The sequence below is a fragment of the Lepus europaeus genome, chromosome 11 (genome assembly GCF_033115175.1).
Source record: "Lepus europaeus isolate LE1 chromosome 11, mLepTim1.pri, whole genome shotgun sequence".
Taxonomy (NCBI): domain Eukaryota; kingdom Metazoa; phylum Chordata; class Mammalia; order Lagomorpha; family Leporidae; genus Lepus; species Lepus europaeus.
In genome coordinates, this window is record NC_084837.1 from 65,830,300 (window position 1) to 65,850,890 (window position 20,591).

General features: G+C 49.3%; 1 protein-coding gene across 4 annotated transcripts in view; it reads right to left on the reverse strand.

Annotated features, from left to right (window-relative positions):
* FRMD5 (FERM domain containing 5) overlaps positions 1 to 20,591 on the reverse strand; it is a 383,033-nt gene that overhangs the window by 11,900 nt on the left and 350,542 nt on the right. For 3 of the 4 annotated variants that reach the window (XM_062205809.1, XM_062205811.1, XM_062205807.1), the window contains exons 6-10: positions 20,018 to 20,141; positions 16,597 to 16,684; positions 3,591 to 3,679; positions 940 to 1,003; positions 377 to 468 (exon numbers count right to left, since the gene is read on the reverse strand). In XM_062205809.1, coding sequence (XP_062061793.1) covers positions 377 to 468; positions 940 to 1,003; positions 3,591 to 3,679; positions 16,597 to 16,684; positions 20,018 to 20,141 — 457 coding nt within the window. The remainder of the gene's footprint in view (positions 1 to 376; positions 469 to 939; positions 1,004 to 3,590; positions 3,680 to 16,596; positions 16,685 to 20,017; positions 20,142 to 20,591) is intronic. The other variant, XM_062205808.1, reaches the window with a different exon arrangement.

Consider the following 20,591-nt stretch of genomic DNA (forward strand, 5'->3'; position numbering starts at 1 on the left):
AGCACTGGGCACCCACCACGAAGCAGACCCAAGAGTCCCTCTAAGGCCTGGGCTGGTTCATGGTGGAGCTGCTGTGTTCTGGGACTCCTGCAGCTCTGGCCTCCCAGGGCTGGCTTGATTCATGTCAGACGTGGATAGGCTTTTTCTGGGCCAAGCCCTGCCTCCAAAACACACAGAGGTTCTCTGGGCTGTACATAGCTCCAGGGGTACAGATGATGCCCTTAAAGGAGCCTGCGTTTTGCTCTCAAGTCCAGCCTTGTCATTCCATCTTCTTTCTCAGAATTCCTCAAAGTCTGCCTGTCCTTGTTCCTGATAAAAGTAGCCCCTGGGACTCTGGTTCTGCTCAAGGCAGTCCACGTCGCAGGTGTCCACTCACTTGTAGAAGGCTTGGTTCTCAATTCCACATTTCCAGAGGTGCTTGCAGGCTTCTGGAGTGGGTGCAAAATATGTGAGAATGATTTTCTTTTCCTGAAAAAAAAAAAAAAATCCACATGAAAATGGCCGAGTCGTGGATGGAGATGTGGATGGTGAAGGAGCCTGGTCAATGCCAGCTGCTGGGGTGAGGCTGTTTTGTGCACTGTCATTTCACACCTGGCAGGTCCAATGCAGGGTGTCTCGGCTGGCGCAGGGTGAACCAGGAGAGAGAGCCCTTGATGAAAAAGTGCCACATGGGATTCCCATGTGAGGAAAAAGAATCTTACTCTGACATTTCTTGGGGGCAGGGATCTCTTGGGTGTAACCTCTGGGTGCTGTCGGCACCCCTGAGGAAGCTCCGTGTTCCAGGGCCTTCCCACCCCTTTGTGCCTCACCTCCAGCTCCTGACCTTGGTCTTGGCTGAGCATGCAGGTGGCCTGGCCCCACCTGGGCCCCTCAGCCTGGGCTCTGGCCATCTAGAACCATTCCTCCCTTTGCCCCGAAGAGAAGGAAGCCAGCACTCACCTCTTTCTGACTTACGTATAAATAGAAAGTTTTCCCTTCAAATTTCAGCTTGGTCACCTCATTCCTAGAAGTACAAACAGAGCAGCTGTCACCTCACTGTGGGCTGCGTATTCACAGCTAAGTCTCGTAGATGCACAGCCCACCCCAACTGGAAGGGGCTCCAGGCACAGACACAATTTTAGCCAAAATTAGAACTGAAACAAGACAGCAGCGCAGTGGCCTTAGAGAACAGTTGTTGGAACAGTTCAGTCCACAGTTTTCTGGTCAATCACACTAAAATAATAGGGTGATAGGAGGATTTCGGGCTCATCAACAGTGGCTGCAAAAGGGAAACATCTGCGTGGAAAGTGAGTCTAGGAGAGTGTCCGGGGTCATTTCAGGATTTGGTTCATAACACAGGTGCATTATCTGGACAGACTGTCAAACATAAGATGCCACAGACAGCTGATGAGGCCAAGTTCAAGATACAGCAAATAACGAAAAAAACAATGCAACCAGGTTCTGAGGGAGCTGAGTCTTTCAGGTGACTGTGCCACTGGATGGAAAATGCAGTTTAATGCAGATGAATGTCAAACAGTCTCAGGGAGGGGCGGGGCAACATACCAAAGAGAGAGGACAGATTACATGGAACAGTCATGCAGCGTACTGACCAGGAAAGGGGCTTAGGGGTAATTGTAGAAAAATCCTTGAAGCCACCAGCCCAGTGAATGGCTGCAGTAAAAGAGGCAAACAGGATACTGGGGTATGTCACCCCGGGACAGACACAAATCAGAAGAAGTGACATGGTTACTGTACATGGCACGGCCTAGACCTCACCTCCACATGCTGCTCTCAGCCTTGGTTACATTTACAAAATGGAAAAACTCCCAGACTGCAGGTGGATGTCCCTGAGAGCCAGAGAACCAGGCCTCGGCATTGGTCACCCCTCGCTTCCCTCTGTCTGCCGAGTACAGCTGCCCCCCGTCTCATTGAAGCCCCTGTGTTTTTCACCCATCTACCTAAGGTGGTCTGGTCATGCACACCTGCCTCCACTTGGCTTCTCTGTAATTTCTGGGGAGATTTCTTCCAAGTCCTACGAAGTAGTAGAAAGGTAGTAATAAGAACCATGCACCCCAATTTACTGCCAGACAAAACTCAGGGAACAGGAAAATTACTTGTTCTCTGTGATCCTGGAAATCATGGCTGGGTGTGCAACTTCTGACCGCCAATCCAAACCACACAGCCTTCCTTCCTGTTTCCTTCCTTCCCAATCAATCAATCATCCGTCTCTTAAATACCTGTGGGGCGGGGCGGGCATCATGGCTTCCGGAGGGATAAGGGTAACTTAGGGACTACAAGTGTTTGTAACAGGTGTATCCTACTTGTTTCTAGCTAAGGGACCTCAGGAGAGAGGCAGCCAGCCAGAATGTGGCCCGGGATCTGGGCTCAGGAACATCAAGCAGTTCAATGTGTCCATGTGGCAGGTGCTCCTCCTGAGGCCTGATCCTGCTCACTGACTTTTTCTGAAAAGTATCTGGTTGGGTAGGAAACCCCAAACCTCACATCTTCATGCAGGGAGCCTGGAAAGAGGCGTGCCTGGCTAACACTGGGGCAGCTGACTGCCTGGTGAAGGGGTTGCTGTTGCAGGGGAAGGCACCGGCTGTGTGTGTCAGAGGGGCGGCTTCCACAGCACTCGCCTTGATCACGGCACTGCCATTCGTAGGAGGGTCGTGTGGGTTGGAAAGGCGGTGCCCATCCACAGGCTCGGTCAGGGTGCTAAGGGCACAGGCAGCGAGGTGCCTGCCGTGCCCCCAGAAGGAAGTTTACAGGAAGCCAGCCGGCACTCAGCTTGCTCATGAAGGCTCTGGAGAAGGCAAAGGAACCAAGGCAGAGCTCCGCTGGACAGAGAAGCCACTCATCTAAGCCTGCAGGAGGAGCAGGCCAGCTGAGAGGAGGCCCAAGGAGGAGGAGGAGAGACAGGGCCCTCGCAGAACATGCGACATGTTCTGATGAGGCTACATGTATGCATGGGCCAGCGAGCAGCAGGGTTTTCCGGATGCCCAGAGTCCACGCCTACAGCCATGCGGCAGAGCAAATCGCAGAAGAAACAGAGAGGGAAGCAGCTGGAAGCAGCTGTGGCTCCGGCCGGTGCTGTGGCCTGCTAGAGGTGGGAAGGGACGGGCAGTGGGCAGTGGCTGCTGGAGCAGAGGATGCTGTGAAGAGGTACAGGAGTGAGACAGAGCAACCTGGGAGCTCTTGGAGGCAAAATGCCCACCGTGGGGAGGCGGGTCTGAGGAGGGTATCTTGCCAGAGTGACAGGTGACTTCTCTCGGCCCCAGGGGTCACAGTCCTCAGCAGGTGACAGCTCCAAGGACTCCGTTCTCATGGAAACTTTGCTTTCCTCACATTTGCACCAGCCCAGGCCTCATCCTCCCCAGAAATCAAACATCCCCAACCTTTCTCTCTCTCTGGAGAGGGTGCTGGCTCTCAGGGACATCCCTTTGGAAGAGTAGGATCCCTAGGAAGAGGCTCTACCTTCGTGAATCACCATTATCAATGCAAGGCTTTGGAGAGGGCTCTGAACCATAACTGCCTGATCACAGACAAAGGACATGGGAACCGGAGCCCCTCCCCAGGTAAAAGGAGCTGGGTTTGGAAATGAAGACACTCACCATTTAATGAAGTGGACCCTCTTGTTTCCTTGAAGAACCACAAACCCAAAAGGTGTGAAGGCCAGAAAGGCAGCGTTTCCTGACACATCCTGCAGCACAGAAAGACTTCTCATCAGGGGGAGGCAGGCACGAGGTGAAAGGGTTACTGCTCGTAGGCAACGTGGGGCGCTTGGTTACACAGGCACGTCCATGATTTGGAATCACAAGACCACAGTGCGGGTCCCAGCCTTGCCCCTCGCCAGCTGTGTGACTGCAGGCAAGGGCCTTCCTGGGCCTCGGTGTCCTTACCTGTGAGCAATGGACCGCAAGGGCAGCTACTTAGGAAAGTTGTTGGGAACAGCCCAAGAGAACGGCCAAAGTGTGTGCCTTGCAGGGAGGATCACACAGCTGTGATGTTCTTCAAATTATTAAACACAGTGACCATTACGTCTGCAAGTCTACACTTAGATAGGCACTGAGACAACTGAAAATATGTCCACGCTCATGAATGTTAGCAGTGACACTGCTTGTAACAGCCCGATGATGGAAACAACCTATCCATCTTCCAATGGACTGTGTTCATCAACTGATCAATGAATGAACACGTGGTATGTTATGGTATGATGGAATATTATTCGTGAGCACAAAAGAATAAGGAACTGGCACATGCCACAACACAGGTGAATCTTGAAAATGCCATGCCAATTCACTGCTGGATTCTACCAGATATTTAAAGGAGAACTAATTCCAATTCTTCTCAAGCTATCCAAAACAATCCAAAGTGAGGAAATCCTCCCAAACGTCAAAGAAACCAGCATCACCTTAATGCCTAAACCTGAAAAAGATACCAGAGAAAGAGAACTACAGACCAATTTCCCTGGTGAACATAGATGCAAAAATCCTCAACAAAATACTAGGCAAAAGAATCCAACAACACATCAGAAAGATCATTCACTTGGACCAAGTGGGATTTATCCCTGGTATGCAGGGATGGTTCAGCATTTGCAAATCAATCAATGTAAAACATCACCATCAACAACTGAAGAACAAAAACCATATGGTTATCTCAATAGATGCAGAGAAAGCATTTGATAAAATACAAGACCCATTCATGATGAAAACTAAGCAAATTTGGTATATTCCTCAATACAATCAAGGCAATTTATGACAAACCCACTGCCAGCGTCTCATTAAATGGGGAGAAGTTGGAAGCATCCCCACTGAGATCCAGAACCAGACAAGGATGCCCACTCTCACCAGTGATATTCAATAGAGTCCTGGAAGTTTTAGCAGAGTCATTAAGCTAGAAAAAAGAAATCAAAGGTGTACAAATTGGGAAGGAGGAAGTCAAACTATCTCTATTTGCAGATGACATGATTCTATATACAGGGGATCCAAACGACTCCACTAAGAGACTACTGGAATGCATAGAAGAGTTTGGTAAAGTGGCAGGATATAAAATCAGCACACAAAAATCAATAGTCTTTGTATACACAGACAATGTCATGGCTAAGAAAGAACTTTTAAGAACAGGGTCGGCACTGAGGCATAGTGGGTAAAGCCACTGCCTGTGATGCCAGCATCCCATATGGGTGCTGGTTCAAGTCCTGGCTGCTCAACTTCTGATCCAGCTCTCTCTATGGCCTGGAAAACAGCAGAAGATGACCCAAGTCCTTGGGACCTTGCACATGTATGTGAGACCTGGAAGAAGCTCCTGGCTACTGGCTTTGGATCAGCCCTGCTCTGGCCATTGCAGTCATTTGGGGAGTGAACCAGTGGGTTGAAAACCTCTCTTTCTCTCTCTCTCTGGAACTCTGCCTTTCAAATAAATAGATCTTTAAAAAAATAACTTCTAAGATCAATCTCATTCATAATAGCTGCAAAAAAACAAAACAAAACAAAACAAATACCTTGGAATAAATTTAACCAAGGACATCAAAGATTTCTACAATGAGAATTAAAAAACATTAAAGAAAGAAATAGAAGAAGACACACACACACACACACAATGTTAAAATCTTCCATATTCATGGATTGGAAGGATCAATATCACCAAAATGTTCATACTACCAAAACCAATTTACAGATTCAATGCAATGCCAATCAAAATACCAAAGACATTCTTCTCAGATATAGAAAAAATTATGCTGAAATTCATATGGAAACACAGGAGACCCTGAATAGCTAAAGCAATCTTATACAACAAAGTCGGAAGCATCACAATACCAGATTTCAAGACATACTACAGAGCAGTTATAATTAAAACAGCCTGGTACTGGTACAAAAACAGATGTATAGGACAATGGAACAGAAGAGAAATGCCAAAAATGGGGCTGGTGCTGTGGCACAGTGGGTTAAGGCCCTGGTCTGAGATGCCAGCATCCTGTATGGGCACCAGTTCTAGTCCCAGCTGCTCCTCTTCCAATCCAGCTCTCTGTTATGGCCTGGGAAGGTGGTGGAGGATGGCCTTGGGCCCCTGTATCTGCATGGGAGACCCAACAGAGGCTCCTGGCTCTTGGCTTTGGATTGGCACAGCTCAGGCCATTGTGGCTATATAGGCGGTGAACCAGCGGATGAAAGATACCTCTCTGTCTCTGCCTCTCTCTGTAACTCTGTCTTTCAAATAAATAAAATAAATCTTTAAAAAAAAAAGAAATGCCAGAAATCAATCCATGCATCTACAACCAACTTTTCTTTGACAAAGGAGCTAAAACCAATCCCTGGAGCAAGAACAGTCTCTTCAACAAATGGTGCTGGGAAAACTGGATCTCCATATACAGAAGTATGAAGCAAGACTCCTACCTTACATCTGACACAAAAATCTACTCAAAATAGATTAAAGACCTACATCTAAGACCTGATACCATCAAATTTAAGAGAATATTGGTGAAACCTTGCAAGACACTGGCATAGGCAAAGAGTTCTTGGAAAAGATACCAGAGGCACAGGCAAACAAAGCCAAAATGGACAAATGGGATTGCATCAAATTGAGAAGCTTCTGCACTGCAAAATAAACACTCAGCAATGTGAAGAGGCAACCGACAGAATGGGAGAAATTATCTGCAAACTATGCAATTTATAAAGGATTACTATCCAGAATCTATAAAGAGATCTAGAACTCAACAAACAACCCAGTTAAGAAATGGGCAAAGGACTTAAACAGACATTTTTCAAAATAGGAAATACAAATTTCCCACAGACACATGAAAAAATGCTCAGGGTCACTAGGCATCAGGGAAATGCAAATCAAAACCACAAGGAGGGCTGGTGCCGTGGCTCAACAGGCTAATCCTTCGCCTTGCGGCACACCGGGTTCTAGTTCCGTTCGGGGCACCAGATTCTGTTCCGGTTGCCCCACTTCCAGGCCAGCTCTCTGCTGTGGCCTGGGAGTGCAGTGGAGGATGGCCCAAGTGCTTGGGCCCTGCACCCCATGGGAGACCAGGAGAAGCACCTGGCTCCTGCCTTTGGATCAGAGCGGTGCGCCGGCCGCAGCGCGCCTACCGTGGTGGCCATTGGAGGGTGAACCAATGGCAAAGGAAGACCTTTCTCTCTGTCTCTCTCTCTCTCTCTCACTGTCCACTCTGCCTGTCAAAACAAACAAACAAACAAACAAAAAAACCACAAGGAGGTTTCACCTTACCCCCATTAGAATGGCTTTCATACAGAAATCAGCAAACAACGCTGGTGAGGATATGGGAAAAAAGGCACCCTAATCTATTGTTGATGGGAATGTAAACTGGTACAGACACTGTGGAAGACAGTATGGAGATATCTCAGAAACCGAATACAGATCAGTGATCCCATTCCTTGGAATTTACCCAAGGGAAATGAAATCAACATATGAATGAGTTATCTGTACCCCCTTGTTTATTGCAGCTCAATTCACAACAACTAAGATATGGAATCAACCCAAATATCCCTCAACTGAAGAGCTTAAAACTGGATAAAGAAATTATGGGATATATACACCATGGAATACTACACAGCAGTAAAAAAATGAAACCCTGTCATTTGCAACAAAATGGATGAGACTGGAAAACATTATACTTAATGAAATAAGCCAGTCCAAAAGGACAATTACCTTATCTGTGATACCTGATCTGTGATAACTAACAGAACACCTAAAAGGTAATCTATTGAAATTGACACTTTAAGATGCAATGACTTTGAATAGCCCTTGTTTCAACTACTGAGGAACAAGTTTTTTTTTTTTTTTGCTTTTTTTTTTTTAAATACAATTTGTTGAATTCTTTATTTAGCACAGAGTTAATCATTTGTATATAAAGTTAATTGAAAAAAGAGGGGTTGGCACTGTGGCACAGTGGGCTACATCTCTGCCTGAGTGCCAGCATCCCATGTGGGCACTGGTTGTAGTCCCAGATGCTCTACTTCCGATCCAGCTCTCTGCTATAGCCTAGGAAAGCAAAAAGAAGATGGCCCATGTGTTTGGGCCCCTGCACATGTGTGGGAGACCAGGAAGAAGCTCCTGGCTTCTGGCTTTGGATTGGTTCACCTCCAGCCATTGCAGCCACCTGGGGAGTGAACCAGCAGATGGAAGACCTTTCTGTCTCTCCCTCTCTGTGTCTGTAAATCTACCTCTCAAATAAATAAATAAAAATTTAAAAAATAAATGGAAGGACTAAAGGCAACTGAAAAATATATATAAAAAAGAGAAAATATATCTTAGTGAAAACTAAGAATGGGAATAGGAGAGGGAGAAGGAGGATGGGTGGGAGTGTGGGTAACAGTGGGAAGAATCACTATGCTCCTAAAGTTATGCTTATGAAATGCATGAAGTTTATATTACTTAAATAAAAGTTTTTTGGGAAAAACAAACAAACAAAAAGACTATAAAGTTTTTTGGGAAAATTTAATCTGCTCTTCAGAAAATTATTTTTCCTTATTACAAACATCAGTAAAACAGAAAAGAAGAGGCCATGCTGAATGATCCTAGTCAGTTAAAAAGACCTTCTGTTTCTAGCGTGTGAGCCTCAGCCACCAGGGAGGGGCAGGACTTGGAATGACTGGCCCTGGGACACAGTGGGACTTTGGAGAATAAACCAGCAGATGAGAGCACTCTTTGTCTCTTTCTCCCTTTCTCTATTCCTTTCCACCAAATTAATCAATTAATTAATTAAACAAAATAAAAATGGACTCTTAGAGTCAGGTTTGTATTGACAGCATCTGGGCCCAGGGAATAAACTATATGTTTTGCAAACATTTCTGATTAATGCATTGTTATTATTGCCCTTTCCTCAGTGTCTGTAGTGATTCAAACACTTGGCTGCAGGCACAAAGTCACTAACCCAAGGGCACAGCAAAAGCTGTTTAAAAATAACTGGCATGGAGTCGCTGGGAAGCCCTGCAGCTAGGTTTCCTCCTGTCTCAGCAGTGCTGCGTGGTGGGGATTAACCTCTGAGCACCAGGTCCTGTTCCTGCCAGGAGGCACCAGAGCTGACCCGGCAGATGGAGCAGAGATTTGGGTCAGGAGAGATTTGGGAAGAGGATGCCTTGACGAGGCAGCCTATCTCAGCTGGAGGGTGGGCCCCAAGATACCCTCCCTTCATCACACAGGCAGGATCCACATGTTGGAAGTCCTGACACCACAGGTTTAGAAGGTCAGGCATTCAAGTGTGGAGGTCTCATTATATCTGTATGTCTATACACATATGTATGCACATATACATCTGTGCTGGTGCTGAACAGGCCGGCAGGAAATGTCTAACAGATGAGGTGTATACAATGAGGTGGCTTAGAGTGGCCCATGTGGCTGCAGTGGGGGAAATATAAATGAGCACAAAAATGACAGGAGCGGGGGCCAGTGCTGTGGTAGAACAGGTTAAAGCTAGTGCCTGCAATGCCAGCATCCCATATGGGGACCGGTTTGAGTCCCAGCTGCTCTTTTTTATTATTATTATTATTTATTTGAAAGAGTTACAGAGGGAGGCAGAGAGAGAGAGAGAGAGAGAGAGAGAGAGAGAGAGAGAACCATCTGCTGGTTCATTTCTCAAATGGCCTCAATGGCAGGAGCTGAGGTGATCTGAAGCCAGGAGCCTCTCCTGGGTCTCCTATGTGGGTGCATGGGCCCAAGCACTTAGGCCATCCTCTGTCGCTTTCCCTGGTGCATTAGCAGGGAGCTGGATGGGAGGTGGAGCAGCCGGGACTCGAACCAGCGCCTATATGGGATGCCAGTGCTGCAGGCCGGGGCTTTAACCTGCTGCACTACAGTGTTGGCCCTATTCCTCTTCTAATCCAGCTCCCTGCTAACGTGTCTGGGAAAGCAGTGGAAGATGGCCCAAGTCCTTGGGCCCCTGCACCCACCTGGGAGACCTGGACAAAGCTTTGGCCTGGCCTAACCCTGGCCATTGTAGCCATTTGGGGAGTGAACCAGCAGATGAAAGATCTGTCTCTGACTTTCAAATAAATAATTAAATAAATCTTAAGAATAAAAATGACAGGGTGGCATCTTACAATACCCTGAGACTGAGAAAAGGCCTAGAAGGAACAGCTGGAGGGATGGAACCCAGAGGTCAGGCCTGCAGGAGAGAGTGGATGGCTGGAAACGGTGGGGAGAGAAGCAGAGGAGGGAGGAGGGAGGAGGGAGGAGGGAGGAGGGAGGAGGGAGGCAGGCAGGGGAAGGTTTCCCCTGCTTCTCCCACTGCATGTGGACAGTGAGAGCTGGAAGAGCACCCTCATCAGAAGCACAGGGCTGTGGGCTCTGGGCCAGGCCATTCAGGATGGGGCCTGGCTCTGCCACCCATTGTCTGACTATGGCCAGGCCATTAATTTCTCTATGTTTCAGACTCCTCATCATAAAACTAGGGTTGAAAATATCATCTACCTCATAGGTCGCACCCAGTGAATGGCCAGTTATGCCAGTAGCTATGCTGTTATCAATACCACAGCTACTACTGGTCAGCAAGGTTTGTTGAACTTATATAAATCTTTTTCAGAACATAACATTTAACTATTTGCTTGATGCTGATGGATTCAAGCTTTTGCTGGTTAGGGAAGGAGGTTGTGGGCAGTTAGAATTAGAAAGGAGAAACCACTCGTTGTTCGCAGACCACGGAGGAGGAGGATTTGAGTGATCCATGGGTCTGCAGTGAGTGGTGGGGAAGTGGTCAGAAGCCACGACACAGAGCTCTCGGAGGCATCCCAGTGATAGGGTCCCTCTGGCCAGGGTAAAGAGACCTCCTCCCATGAGGTGGGTGGGGCACCCAGGTTCTTCTGGTTGGTGCTGGCTTCCACGTGGAGGCAGGAGTTGCAGCTGTGGGCAGCAGCCCCTCCTGACCAGACTGCTCACCTGCAGCAGGGAGTGAACTGGATTCGACCTCAGTGAGCCACATCGTTCCACTAGGTAACACTGGTGCCCTGAGCAATCTCAATCCAGCCTCTCACATGAAGAAAGCAATTCTCTAAGCTGCTTCAAACGTAACAGCTGCAGGTGAAGGTCACTGCAAGAATCCAGCACTTGGGCCTGCAGGGGTGGCGGGCGGCTGGGTTGGTGTCTGCTTGTTTCTGGCACGGGAGCCTCAGCAACCAGGGAGGGGCGGGACTTGGAATGACAGTGAGAAATCTCACATCCCTGCTGGCATGAAAATACAAGCAGGGAGCCACACTGACACCTTCTCTGGAACTTCCCCAGCCTCTCCCATGTCATTCTTACCAGCTTGCCCTTGTGGTTTGTGTGCAAAATAACAAGTTGACAAAGATAGAAAGGAATGAGGTGGAGGAGAGAAGTGGCAGCACTCACCTGCTCCTCAGCTCTTCCACCTCCCTGTCTCATCCCCTCATCCCCCTACCCCCGGTTCCATGAAATCAGGACTTGGAGGACCGAGGTACTAACAGGTCTGGGAGGTGGGATAAAAATTCCCACCCGACAGATTCCCTGCAGGTATGGCCCGATGCCAGCCTCACTCTACAGCAGAGAGCAAAGAAGCCAGTTCCCTTCCTTGGCTGTGAAGCAAACAAAATACTGCTTTTTCACCTTTGTGTAAAGAGTGTCAGTTGGGGGGCCAGCACTGTGGCGTAGTGGGTAAAGCATGTGCCTGCAAAGCCGGCATCTCATATGGGTGCCAGTTCAAGTCCCAGCTGCTTCATTTCCGATCTAGCTTCCTGTCAATGACCTGGGGAAACAGCAGAAGATGGCCCAGGTGCTTGGGCCCCTGCACCCACATGGGAGACCCAGAAGAAGCTCCTGGCTCCTAGCTTGGAATCAGCTCAGCTCCGGCCACTGGGGCCATCTGGGGAGTGAACTAGTGGATGGAAGATCCTCTCTCTCTTCCTCCCTCCCTCTCTCCTCTATAACTCTGCCTTTCAAATAAAATAAATAGAAAAACAAAGTGTCAGTCACAGCTTAGCACCCCAGCTCTACTTATTTGCATTATGAATTCTTCAAACCTCAGATTTCTCATTCATAAAATGAGGAGGATCATAAAAACTTTGAGAATAATTCCATCTGATTTTAAGGAGATGGCCCGAATGCCTCACTGCAGGGCATGGCCAGCTGTGTTCTTGGGGAAGGATGATCTGCATTTATTCACATGTTCCAGCGGAACCCACCAGCAAACTGGACCTGCCTCAATTCAGCACCACCAAGAGTTCACCCTGAGATCGTCATCCTGCCCAGAGGAGGATTCTGGGGCCTCAGAGCATTGATGGTTTTTCCAAGCAGGAACATCTAGGCATCTTTGCCCAAGCTCCAGGTTCCACCTGGAGATACAAGCCAAGCAGGCTCCTATCTGCTACCACTTGGACAAACATCTTGGGTAGGATGAGTCAGGACCACTGCACTCAGTGGTTGGGTTTTCAGGGTCATCCTGTCCCCTCCTTGGGGGCATGACTCAAACTAATTCAATCTTAGTGGATGAAGCCTCTACCATTTTTAAGGGGTCTTAGAGAAGATGATTCCATGTGCTATAACACACACCTAGGCCCATTTCTGAAAGCGCCCATGGTTAGGAACCTTTAGTCAGTTAAGAAAACTACCCAGTTTCAATAAACTTAAACTTGGCCACAAGAAACTAGGATGGAAATGGAAGAAGAGGTGATGTACCACAAGAGGCTTGGTGCTGCTCCCTGACACCTTGGAAATGGAGCCACCTCAGTGCCTTTGGTCAAATTCTTCACTTCATCAGCGAATAAAGTCACTTCTGATCTTTCTTGTTCTAGTGTTCTCAAGTCAGAAGCAACCAGCCAAGATGGAGGAAGAAGTTCTTATGCAGAGAGGAGGTTAGGTGGCTACATAATGAAAGGAATGGTCCTCTTTTAGGGACAGAGGAAAAAATAGTGCGATTTTATTTTTGGTGGTTGATCTTACCTAGATCCTGTTGAAATCAATTTTTTCCTAGTCTACACACAGCAGAACACACTGGTAAACTTATATTTTTATATGATGATTCCAGTAATCTCCTAGGTCTGTGGCCTCTTCATCAGAATTGGCAGTGAGGCATGCTTGGATCCTAAATAGATGCCATCTCCCCAGGAGGGGGACCATGAATGGTAACTGAAAAAGCATAGCATGGAGACAGACAACTCTAGGTCCAAGTTTCAGGGCTGTCCTCACCATGTCAGTTGGGCATGTTAGTTCGTACTCAGAGGGGACTTCTCATGTCCCTGTTATCTATCCTTATCTGTACCTTCAAGGGCTCAGTACTCTTATTATAAAATGAGGATGGTACAGTGATGATATAAAGAATAAACGAGATGATGTATGTAAGTGCTTGGTCCATGCACATTCTCAGTAAACGCACTTTCAAGACTCATGATAAGAATGCCGGATACCAGCTAGGTGCCTGGACTGGTCTAAGTGCTCCAGGAACTTTAACAGGGCAGCCTGGTTAGTAGGGCCCAAGGTGCCATGGTCTGGGCTTGCAGGAGAGTCAGGACGGACAACCAGGCTCAGCACACCTGAATGGAACAGGCTGGTGGATCCTGAGGCTGGTGAGGGGTTAGGGCTGTGGAACAGATGCAGCAGTGGGGTGCCAGCAGTTTGCTCCACCTTGCCCTCCAGCAGCTGTCTGACTGGGCAGCTTTAGGGTATGGGTATTGCTGCAAGCCAGTGAGCTAATACAGCCCTTTAGCTGTCCCAGCCTGAGTTTGTAGGAGTTCCTCTTCCTGGGCCCAGGGCAGACAAGGCCACTTTAGGCAGAAAGAAGCCACTGGTGTACGCAATAAGAGCAGCAGCTTCTTAATCAGTCCAAGAAAACAGAGCCCAGCCGAAGCACTGTTCTGCTCTCATTTAATTATCGAAACGATTCCTCTTCTTCTGCCCTCCCTAGGGCTGCATGCCCCAGATTCCCTGGGCCCAGTAATTGCCTCTGTTAATAGAAATCATCGGTATTTATTACACTGAGTACGCCAGCTTATTTCAGCTCTCCTTGTAGCAGCATTAAGGAGAGTGCTCGGTAGCATATCACCAAAGTGACTCTACTTAATGACAAGAGTAAAGGCTCCCACACTGTTCGCTTTGCTTGGGAGGGTGGAGGAAGTCATGACCGGGGCTGAACGAGAGGAGCTGAGGGACCACATCTGAGGTCTGCAGCAGGACTCCAGCAGGGCCCTGGGTCAGCCTGGGCCATGCGGCTCAGGAAGCCTGATGAGATGACTGCTCCCACCTTCGCCGCACGGTGACTCTCCTGGGACTTCTGGTCTCCCCAGGGTCCCTAACAATGGGAAGTGACTTGGGTTCAAATCTTTGCTCTACCACTCAGGGCCATGGGAACTTCAGCTTCCCATTATGCCAGCCTTCTTATCTATAACATAATATCCACCTTCCAGTATTGGTATGAGGAGTAAAGGAGAAAGTAACGTGCAAGGACTCCACGGGGCTGCTGTGGAACATGTGCCACAAACATCAGCCTGCCACCCTTCTCTTGCCAGGAGTTGATTCCTCGGGGTTGGGTGATAGGCTGTCTGGGATCGAGTCTTGCACAGGGCCTGGTATGAATGCCACTTCCCTCTGCAGCCTCTCCAGCCTTTCTGTGTCCTGTGATGGGCAGCCCACTCAACACAAGGCTGAGTGGGGTGCACATGGATTGGGGCTGGGTACCAGGCTGGCTGCCACTGGTCTGTAGCTCCCAGACCCCTGTGGGCAACAGTGGACACTCTGTGTCCACTTCTGGTCAGTTGTAACCACATATGACCTCAAAGGGACCAGGCAGCTTTGGGGTCAAATGCAGAGCTGATCCAGCTTCTTCTGATGGCCGCATCTATCTGTAGGCAGCTCTGTATTTTAAGGTCCTACAGCGAGTCAGAAGTACAGGGAGTGCAGTTATTGAGCACCTACTGGGTACTTTCATAGTGACAAGGAAAAAGAAGATTCAAAGGTCCCAGTAGGAGAGCAGGGCCAGTCGAGGGCCAGCCAACCCCAAAGCTCTCATCTTGCCCAGTCCCCTGGTGACACATCTCAACAGCTGGTAGAGGGAGGGGCTTAAACTACATCTACTACAGAGGGCAGTTACATAGAGTTCTGCTAAACCGGAATACCTATGTCAATTCTTTATTAGAAACAGGCGTGATGTTTTCTCACAGCACTGGCCCCAAGAACACGGAGGTTATTTTGCAGGGCCATGCTAGAGGGTAGAAGCGACAACCAAGAGTGTCAGAATGTTCTCAAAGTTCATATTAAATCAAAGGCAAGAAAAAAAAAATCACCATCACCTCACCAAGTGTCCAAAGGAAAGAACAGTCTGTCCTCAAGTCACTGGTTCCTTGGTTTTTACTTTGAACCACGACCCCCTCAGAAATTCACATGCTAAAGTCCTAAGCTCCAGTACCTCGGAATGTCACCTGTTTGCAGACAGCATCTGCACAGAGACTACTGAATTAAAATGAGGTCACCAGGTCATCACCAACGTGATGTCTCAGGAAAATGCCTTCCCCAGGCGAGCACAGGGGCCTGGCACGGATCAGAAGGCACCCACCCTGGCCACAGCTTCATCTCAGACTTCCAGCCTCCAGTTCTGTGAGACGGCACATTTCTGCTGCTTCATCTCCCCAGGCTGTGCCACTTTGTTGTAGGGAGTTATTAAACTCTTCTTCTCACCTTCCTGTGATATGGACAGTGTCCTTTGACCTATCAGGAAGAATCCTGCTCCCAGTTGATACTGTCTCTCTCACAGCAGTCCGAGGTTCACTTTTTTCTTTTTTTTTTTGACAGGCAGAATGGATAGTGAGAGAGAGAGACAGAGAGAAAGGTCTTCCTTTTTGTCGTTGGTTCACCCTCCAGTGGCCGCTGCGGCTGGCGCATCGCACTGATCCAAAGCCAGGAGCCAGGTGCTTCTCCTGGTCTCTCATGCGGGTGCAGAGCCCAAGGACTTGGGCCATGCTCCACTGCCTTCCTGGGCCATAGCAGAGAGCTGGCCTGGAAGAGGGGCAACCAGGATAGAATCCGGTGCCCCAACCGGGACTAGAACCCGGTGTGCCGGCGCTGCAAGGTGGAGGATTAGCCTGTTAAGCCACGGCGCCGGCCCGAGGTTCACTTTAAGCGGCAGTACTGGAACCTCCCCACTAACGCTCAGAGGCAGAACTGTGGAGACAGAGGCAGAGACCAGGCAGGTCCAAGGAACAGGGATGGAGTTGCAGGGGGAGGGCCGTGGCCGCGAAGTGCGGGACCTACGTGCGTGATTACAGAGGTTTTCATGGGCTACAGCTCCACGGCCCTGCACTGCTTTTCACGTAATGGAATTAAGTGTGACTCCAAGGCAGCTCCAGGCAGTGGCTTCCACCACTGTGGTCCATAAAACCGGCTGTTGGAGAGAAGCCAGATTATGGGTTGTGGAGGGGGGGGTGCCATCTTCCTCCTCTCTTCATTTCCACCACATTACCCACTGCTGCCATGGCGGGGCCCGGTTTTGGTTGTGTTACTTAGACTGACGCTGCCTGGGACCCTCTGACACTGGGGTGGCGCCGCAAGAGTGTGCGGCATGGAATCCAGAGTTTTCCAAGTGTGACATTTCCGCTGCTGTCACTGACAGGGCCAGGAGAGGAGGCTGGGTCAGCACAGTTTCCCCGCAAGCCTTACCTTGCATGGGTGAGGGTCCACTCCATATGTCTCCAATGTCTGCGCTTTTCTTAAGAAGTTCAGCTCTGATGTTGCTGGTGATTGGCCACTGGAATGAAGACAGTAAGGTTATTTCAGGTGGGACCTGGTGCTGTGGTACAGCAGGTTGTAGCCCTGGCCTGCAACGCCAGCATCCCCTATGGGTGCCAGTTTGATTCCTAGCTGCTCCAATTTCGATCCAGCTCCCTGCTAATATGCCTGGGAAAGCAGTGGAGGATGGTCCAAGCCCTTCCAAGTCCTTGGGCCTCTGCACCCACCTGGGAGACCAAGAGGAAGCTCCTTGCTCCTGGCTTTGGATCGGCTCATCTCCAGCTATTGTGGCCATTTGGGGAGTGAACCAAATGAAGAGCCCTCTCTCTCTGTCTCTACCTTTCTCTGTAACCCTTTCAAATAAATAAAATCTTAAAAAAAAAAAAAAAAGATGATTTCAGGTATCCCCAGAGGCTCCTCTGAGGTAAACCCTCTATTAAGAAGTGCTCTAGGAGAGACACATCCCAAGTTTTTCCCAGGGATGTACTCCCTGCTTGGTTCCAGGACACCGTTAGAGATTCTTGTTTAGAGTCAAAAGCTCAAAAGTCTTCAGGATGAGGCAAGCTACGTAAAGAAACACCTGGGCTGAGTGAACAACAGGGAGTTGTGGGGACTGTGGCAAACTGGGGGGTGCACTCCCCATCTAGCAAATACAATTGTGTCTTAGCTCTGAGATTATAGTCAGGAGAGAACACAGGGTCCAGAACTGTGAAAACCTGTGATTATTTTAAACAAAAGTCACAGATACTGATGGCGTGTTCTGTTACAGTGTAACACCCGAGGGAACAAACAAAGCCCATCTGTAGTCCGGCTGTTGTGGCCACAGGTTTCTTGTCTGTGGTCTAGACTTGAATACAAAGAAGGGACCCAGATGCCTTACTGTGACATCCACCCCTCTTTATTTACCGGAAGGAGCACAGGAATGTGGGGGAGAAGCAGGTGGGCCAGGGCTGAGCTCCCCACATTCCACAGCAACTCTGGCTGCCCAAAGGGCGGTGACCATGAAAGGGAAGCAAGAGAAAAAGGAAGGAAGGAGTCCAGCTCTCAGCCATCTGAAGAGGAGGCCTCTGGCACCACTGCCTTCCCAGCTGGCTCTTTAGCAGGTGACTGACGAGCTCAAGGCAGAAACTGGCGGCGCTGCCACCATCAGGCTCCACCACGGGTCCAAAACCCAGGCAAAGCACAGGTGCTCCCTACAGGTGCAGGGGTGGCCTCGGCGTGCGGAGGAGTTGGGCAGTTTGTGAGGTCGACAACTCTGAGGACTGGAGGACAGGAGTGGAAGTTGCTCATTCCTACACCTGTCGTTTGTCTCAAGTAATGCGGCAAGGCAGGAAGGTGAGGCAACCCAAGGGGGGGCTGAGGGCCAGAAGTCCCATGGTGTCCCTCTTGGGGGGGGGGTGTTGGTCAGTCAGCCCCCTGACAGGCAGGCCTCTGCTGCTACCCACTGAGAAACCTATCAGCAGCACAGGGCCTGTGTCCTCTGGAGCTCACCTTAGAGCTGGAGAACGGAAACCCAGACACAGTTTAACATTCTCAGGGCCAGGCTGAACGTCTCCCATCCCCCAGCACAGCTGAGACACAGGGCAGGTCTTTGTAAAATGCTGTGTGGCAGGGAAAGGGCAGCACTTGAGGGGCGACAGCACCACTGCCCCTCCCAAGGAGCTACCCATTCTGTGCATGGAGGAGCATGGGCCCCGTGGGCTGCATTCACCCCTGGGGTCTGCTCAAACCTCCAGAGCTCTCAAAATGGGTATCATTCCCTGGGCGGGGGGGGGGTCCTGCTTAGAGCAGGTTTCCAGAGCACTGTTCTTACTACTCTGACATCTAAAACATGCTGGCAGCTCCAGCACAGCCCAGATCTCTTCTTGGAATGAACCAGGAGGTTCCACACAAGCCCGAGTTTATCCCGAGCTTTACCACCAGGGGTCATTATTTCCCTAACAGTAATGGGAAGTGTCCTGGGATTTTGAACTTGCAAAGGCTCCCGTGTGCAGGGAGAGGGCAGACACATCCAAGATGTCACCTCTGACACGTGTCTCCATCCCTCGGGCAGGGGCAGGAGTGTGCATCCTGTAACACCTGACGGGGAGGGCGTCTCTTTGCAAGGACCAGGGGGCTCTGGCTAACATCTGTTGGTAGGATTTTTGTGCAAAGGTGAAAAGGTTTGTTTGGTTTTGGTGTGTGCTGGGGGAAGGGAGGGCATGGTAAGGACAGGAACTACTTTAAACTTAGGATTATCATTAGTAATATCTTCCACCAGAGCAGGCGTTTGGCCTAGCAGTTAGTAAGACACATTGGAATATATGAGTCCAATGCCTGGCCCCTGACTGCAGCCTCCTGTAATTGTAGACCCTGGGAGGCACTGGTGATAGCTCATGTATTTGGGCTCAGGGGAGACCTGCACTGAGTTCTGGGCTCTTGTCTTTGGCCTTGGGCTAGCTCTGGCCATTGCAGGCATTTGGGGAGTGAACCGGCAAAAGCGAGTGCTCTGTTTCTCTGTGTGTCACTCAAGTAAAATTTAAGAAAAAAAAAAAACACAAACCTTCCATGCACAGCACATCTTTCCTCAAAATTATAGATATACAAACATTTAAAAAGGTTAAAAAGAAAATTGTAAAGTGTTAAAACGATGATGAAACATTTTATTTCACAACACTGCAATGTATATACCCTTATCCTTTGTGATTTTCAGTTTGGGAACTCTGCTCCAGTGTGGCCCACAAAGTAGAGCCCAGACACCCTTACTGTTGCTGTTTCAAATCCGTTTTTGTAGAAAACCTTACATCTCTAAGGCAAAGGGCTGCATCAGTACAGTTTTATGGCATTCAGCAAACTCCACAGGCCAAGAGGAGCTGAGGAAGAGGAGGCCCAGGGCCAGGGACTGCAGATGTTGGGCTGGGTCAGGCAGTGGCCCCGAAGCAAAGTGCTCTCAGGGCCCCCCCACGGCACTCAGAAATCAGGACAGCCCTGTGCAGCCTGTCTTCTGACAGAAGCCACCTGTCACCCTGTCATAGGCTGAGGGCAGAGTCTGCCTGTTTTTCACATCCCCACTTTTTTTTTTCCTCTCTTCTGCTATTTCTTTGATGTTTTCCATTTCCTTTTTCCAAGTCTGTCTCCTCCCCCTTTGTGTCTTCATTTATCTTACTGCAGCACCCTTTCAGAGACTCATCCCCATGGGACTCCCTCTAATTCCACAGGGCCTGGGCTGTGCTGTCAGTGGATCACTGGGAGTGGGGCATCACAGGGCCATGGAGATGGGGGAGCCCCCCTAGATGCTCCAGGGGAGCAGAGGGCACAGCACAGGGCCTGTGGGGGAGCCCCAGGGCCTGCACCTGAACTATGTGTCACTCACCTGAGTTCTGTCTTGTGAATCTCAGCAATTTTCCTTTCCAGCTTTTCTGAGTGTTTAGGGAAAAACTGGAACTTGGAGCTGTAGCCTTCAGGGTGTTTCCCTGGGTCGTAATCTCCAATTTCCGCTTTTAAAAGAAAGGCAGAAGATGTGTAACTCATCATGGTGGAGGTGCGTAAAACATTATCCACAAAGCAACAAGAGATTCACACACACGGTAAAAGCCAAGGCACACTTCAGATTTACAAAGAACACGGGGTTCTGAACACAGCTGCGGGCTGGGTTAGGGACAGGCCCCTCAGTAGGGCTGACCCCATGCTAAGGTCACCACAAGCAAACTTGCAGTGGGAGAGAAACCTGCACCACGGTCCTCATCCATCTAGCCCTGAGAAGAGGACCTGGGAACAAAGGCCTTGGTGGCAGCACAGGAAATGGTGAGGTTGATCAGGAAGACAGAGCATCTAGAACCTGAGCCAGATCTGAAGTCTAAATCTCATGTGGAGGATTTTAGCAGTGACACAGCGAACTGATGGATGAGCCATGATCCAAGTGCTGAACTCACCCCTTGGTGCAAGTC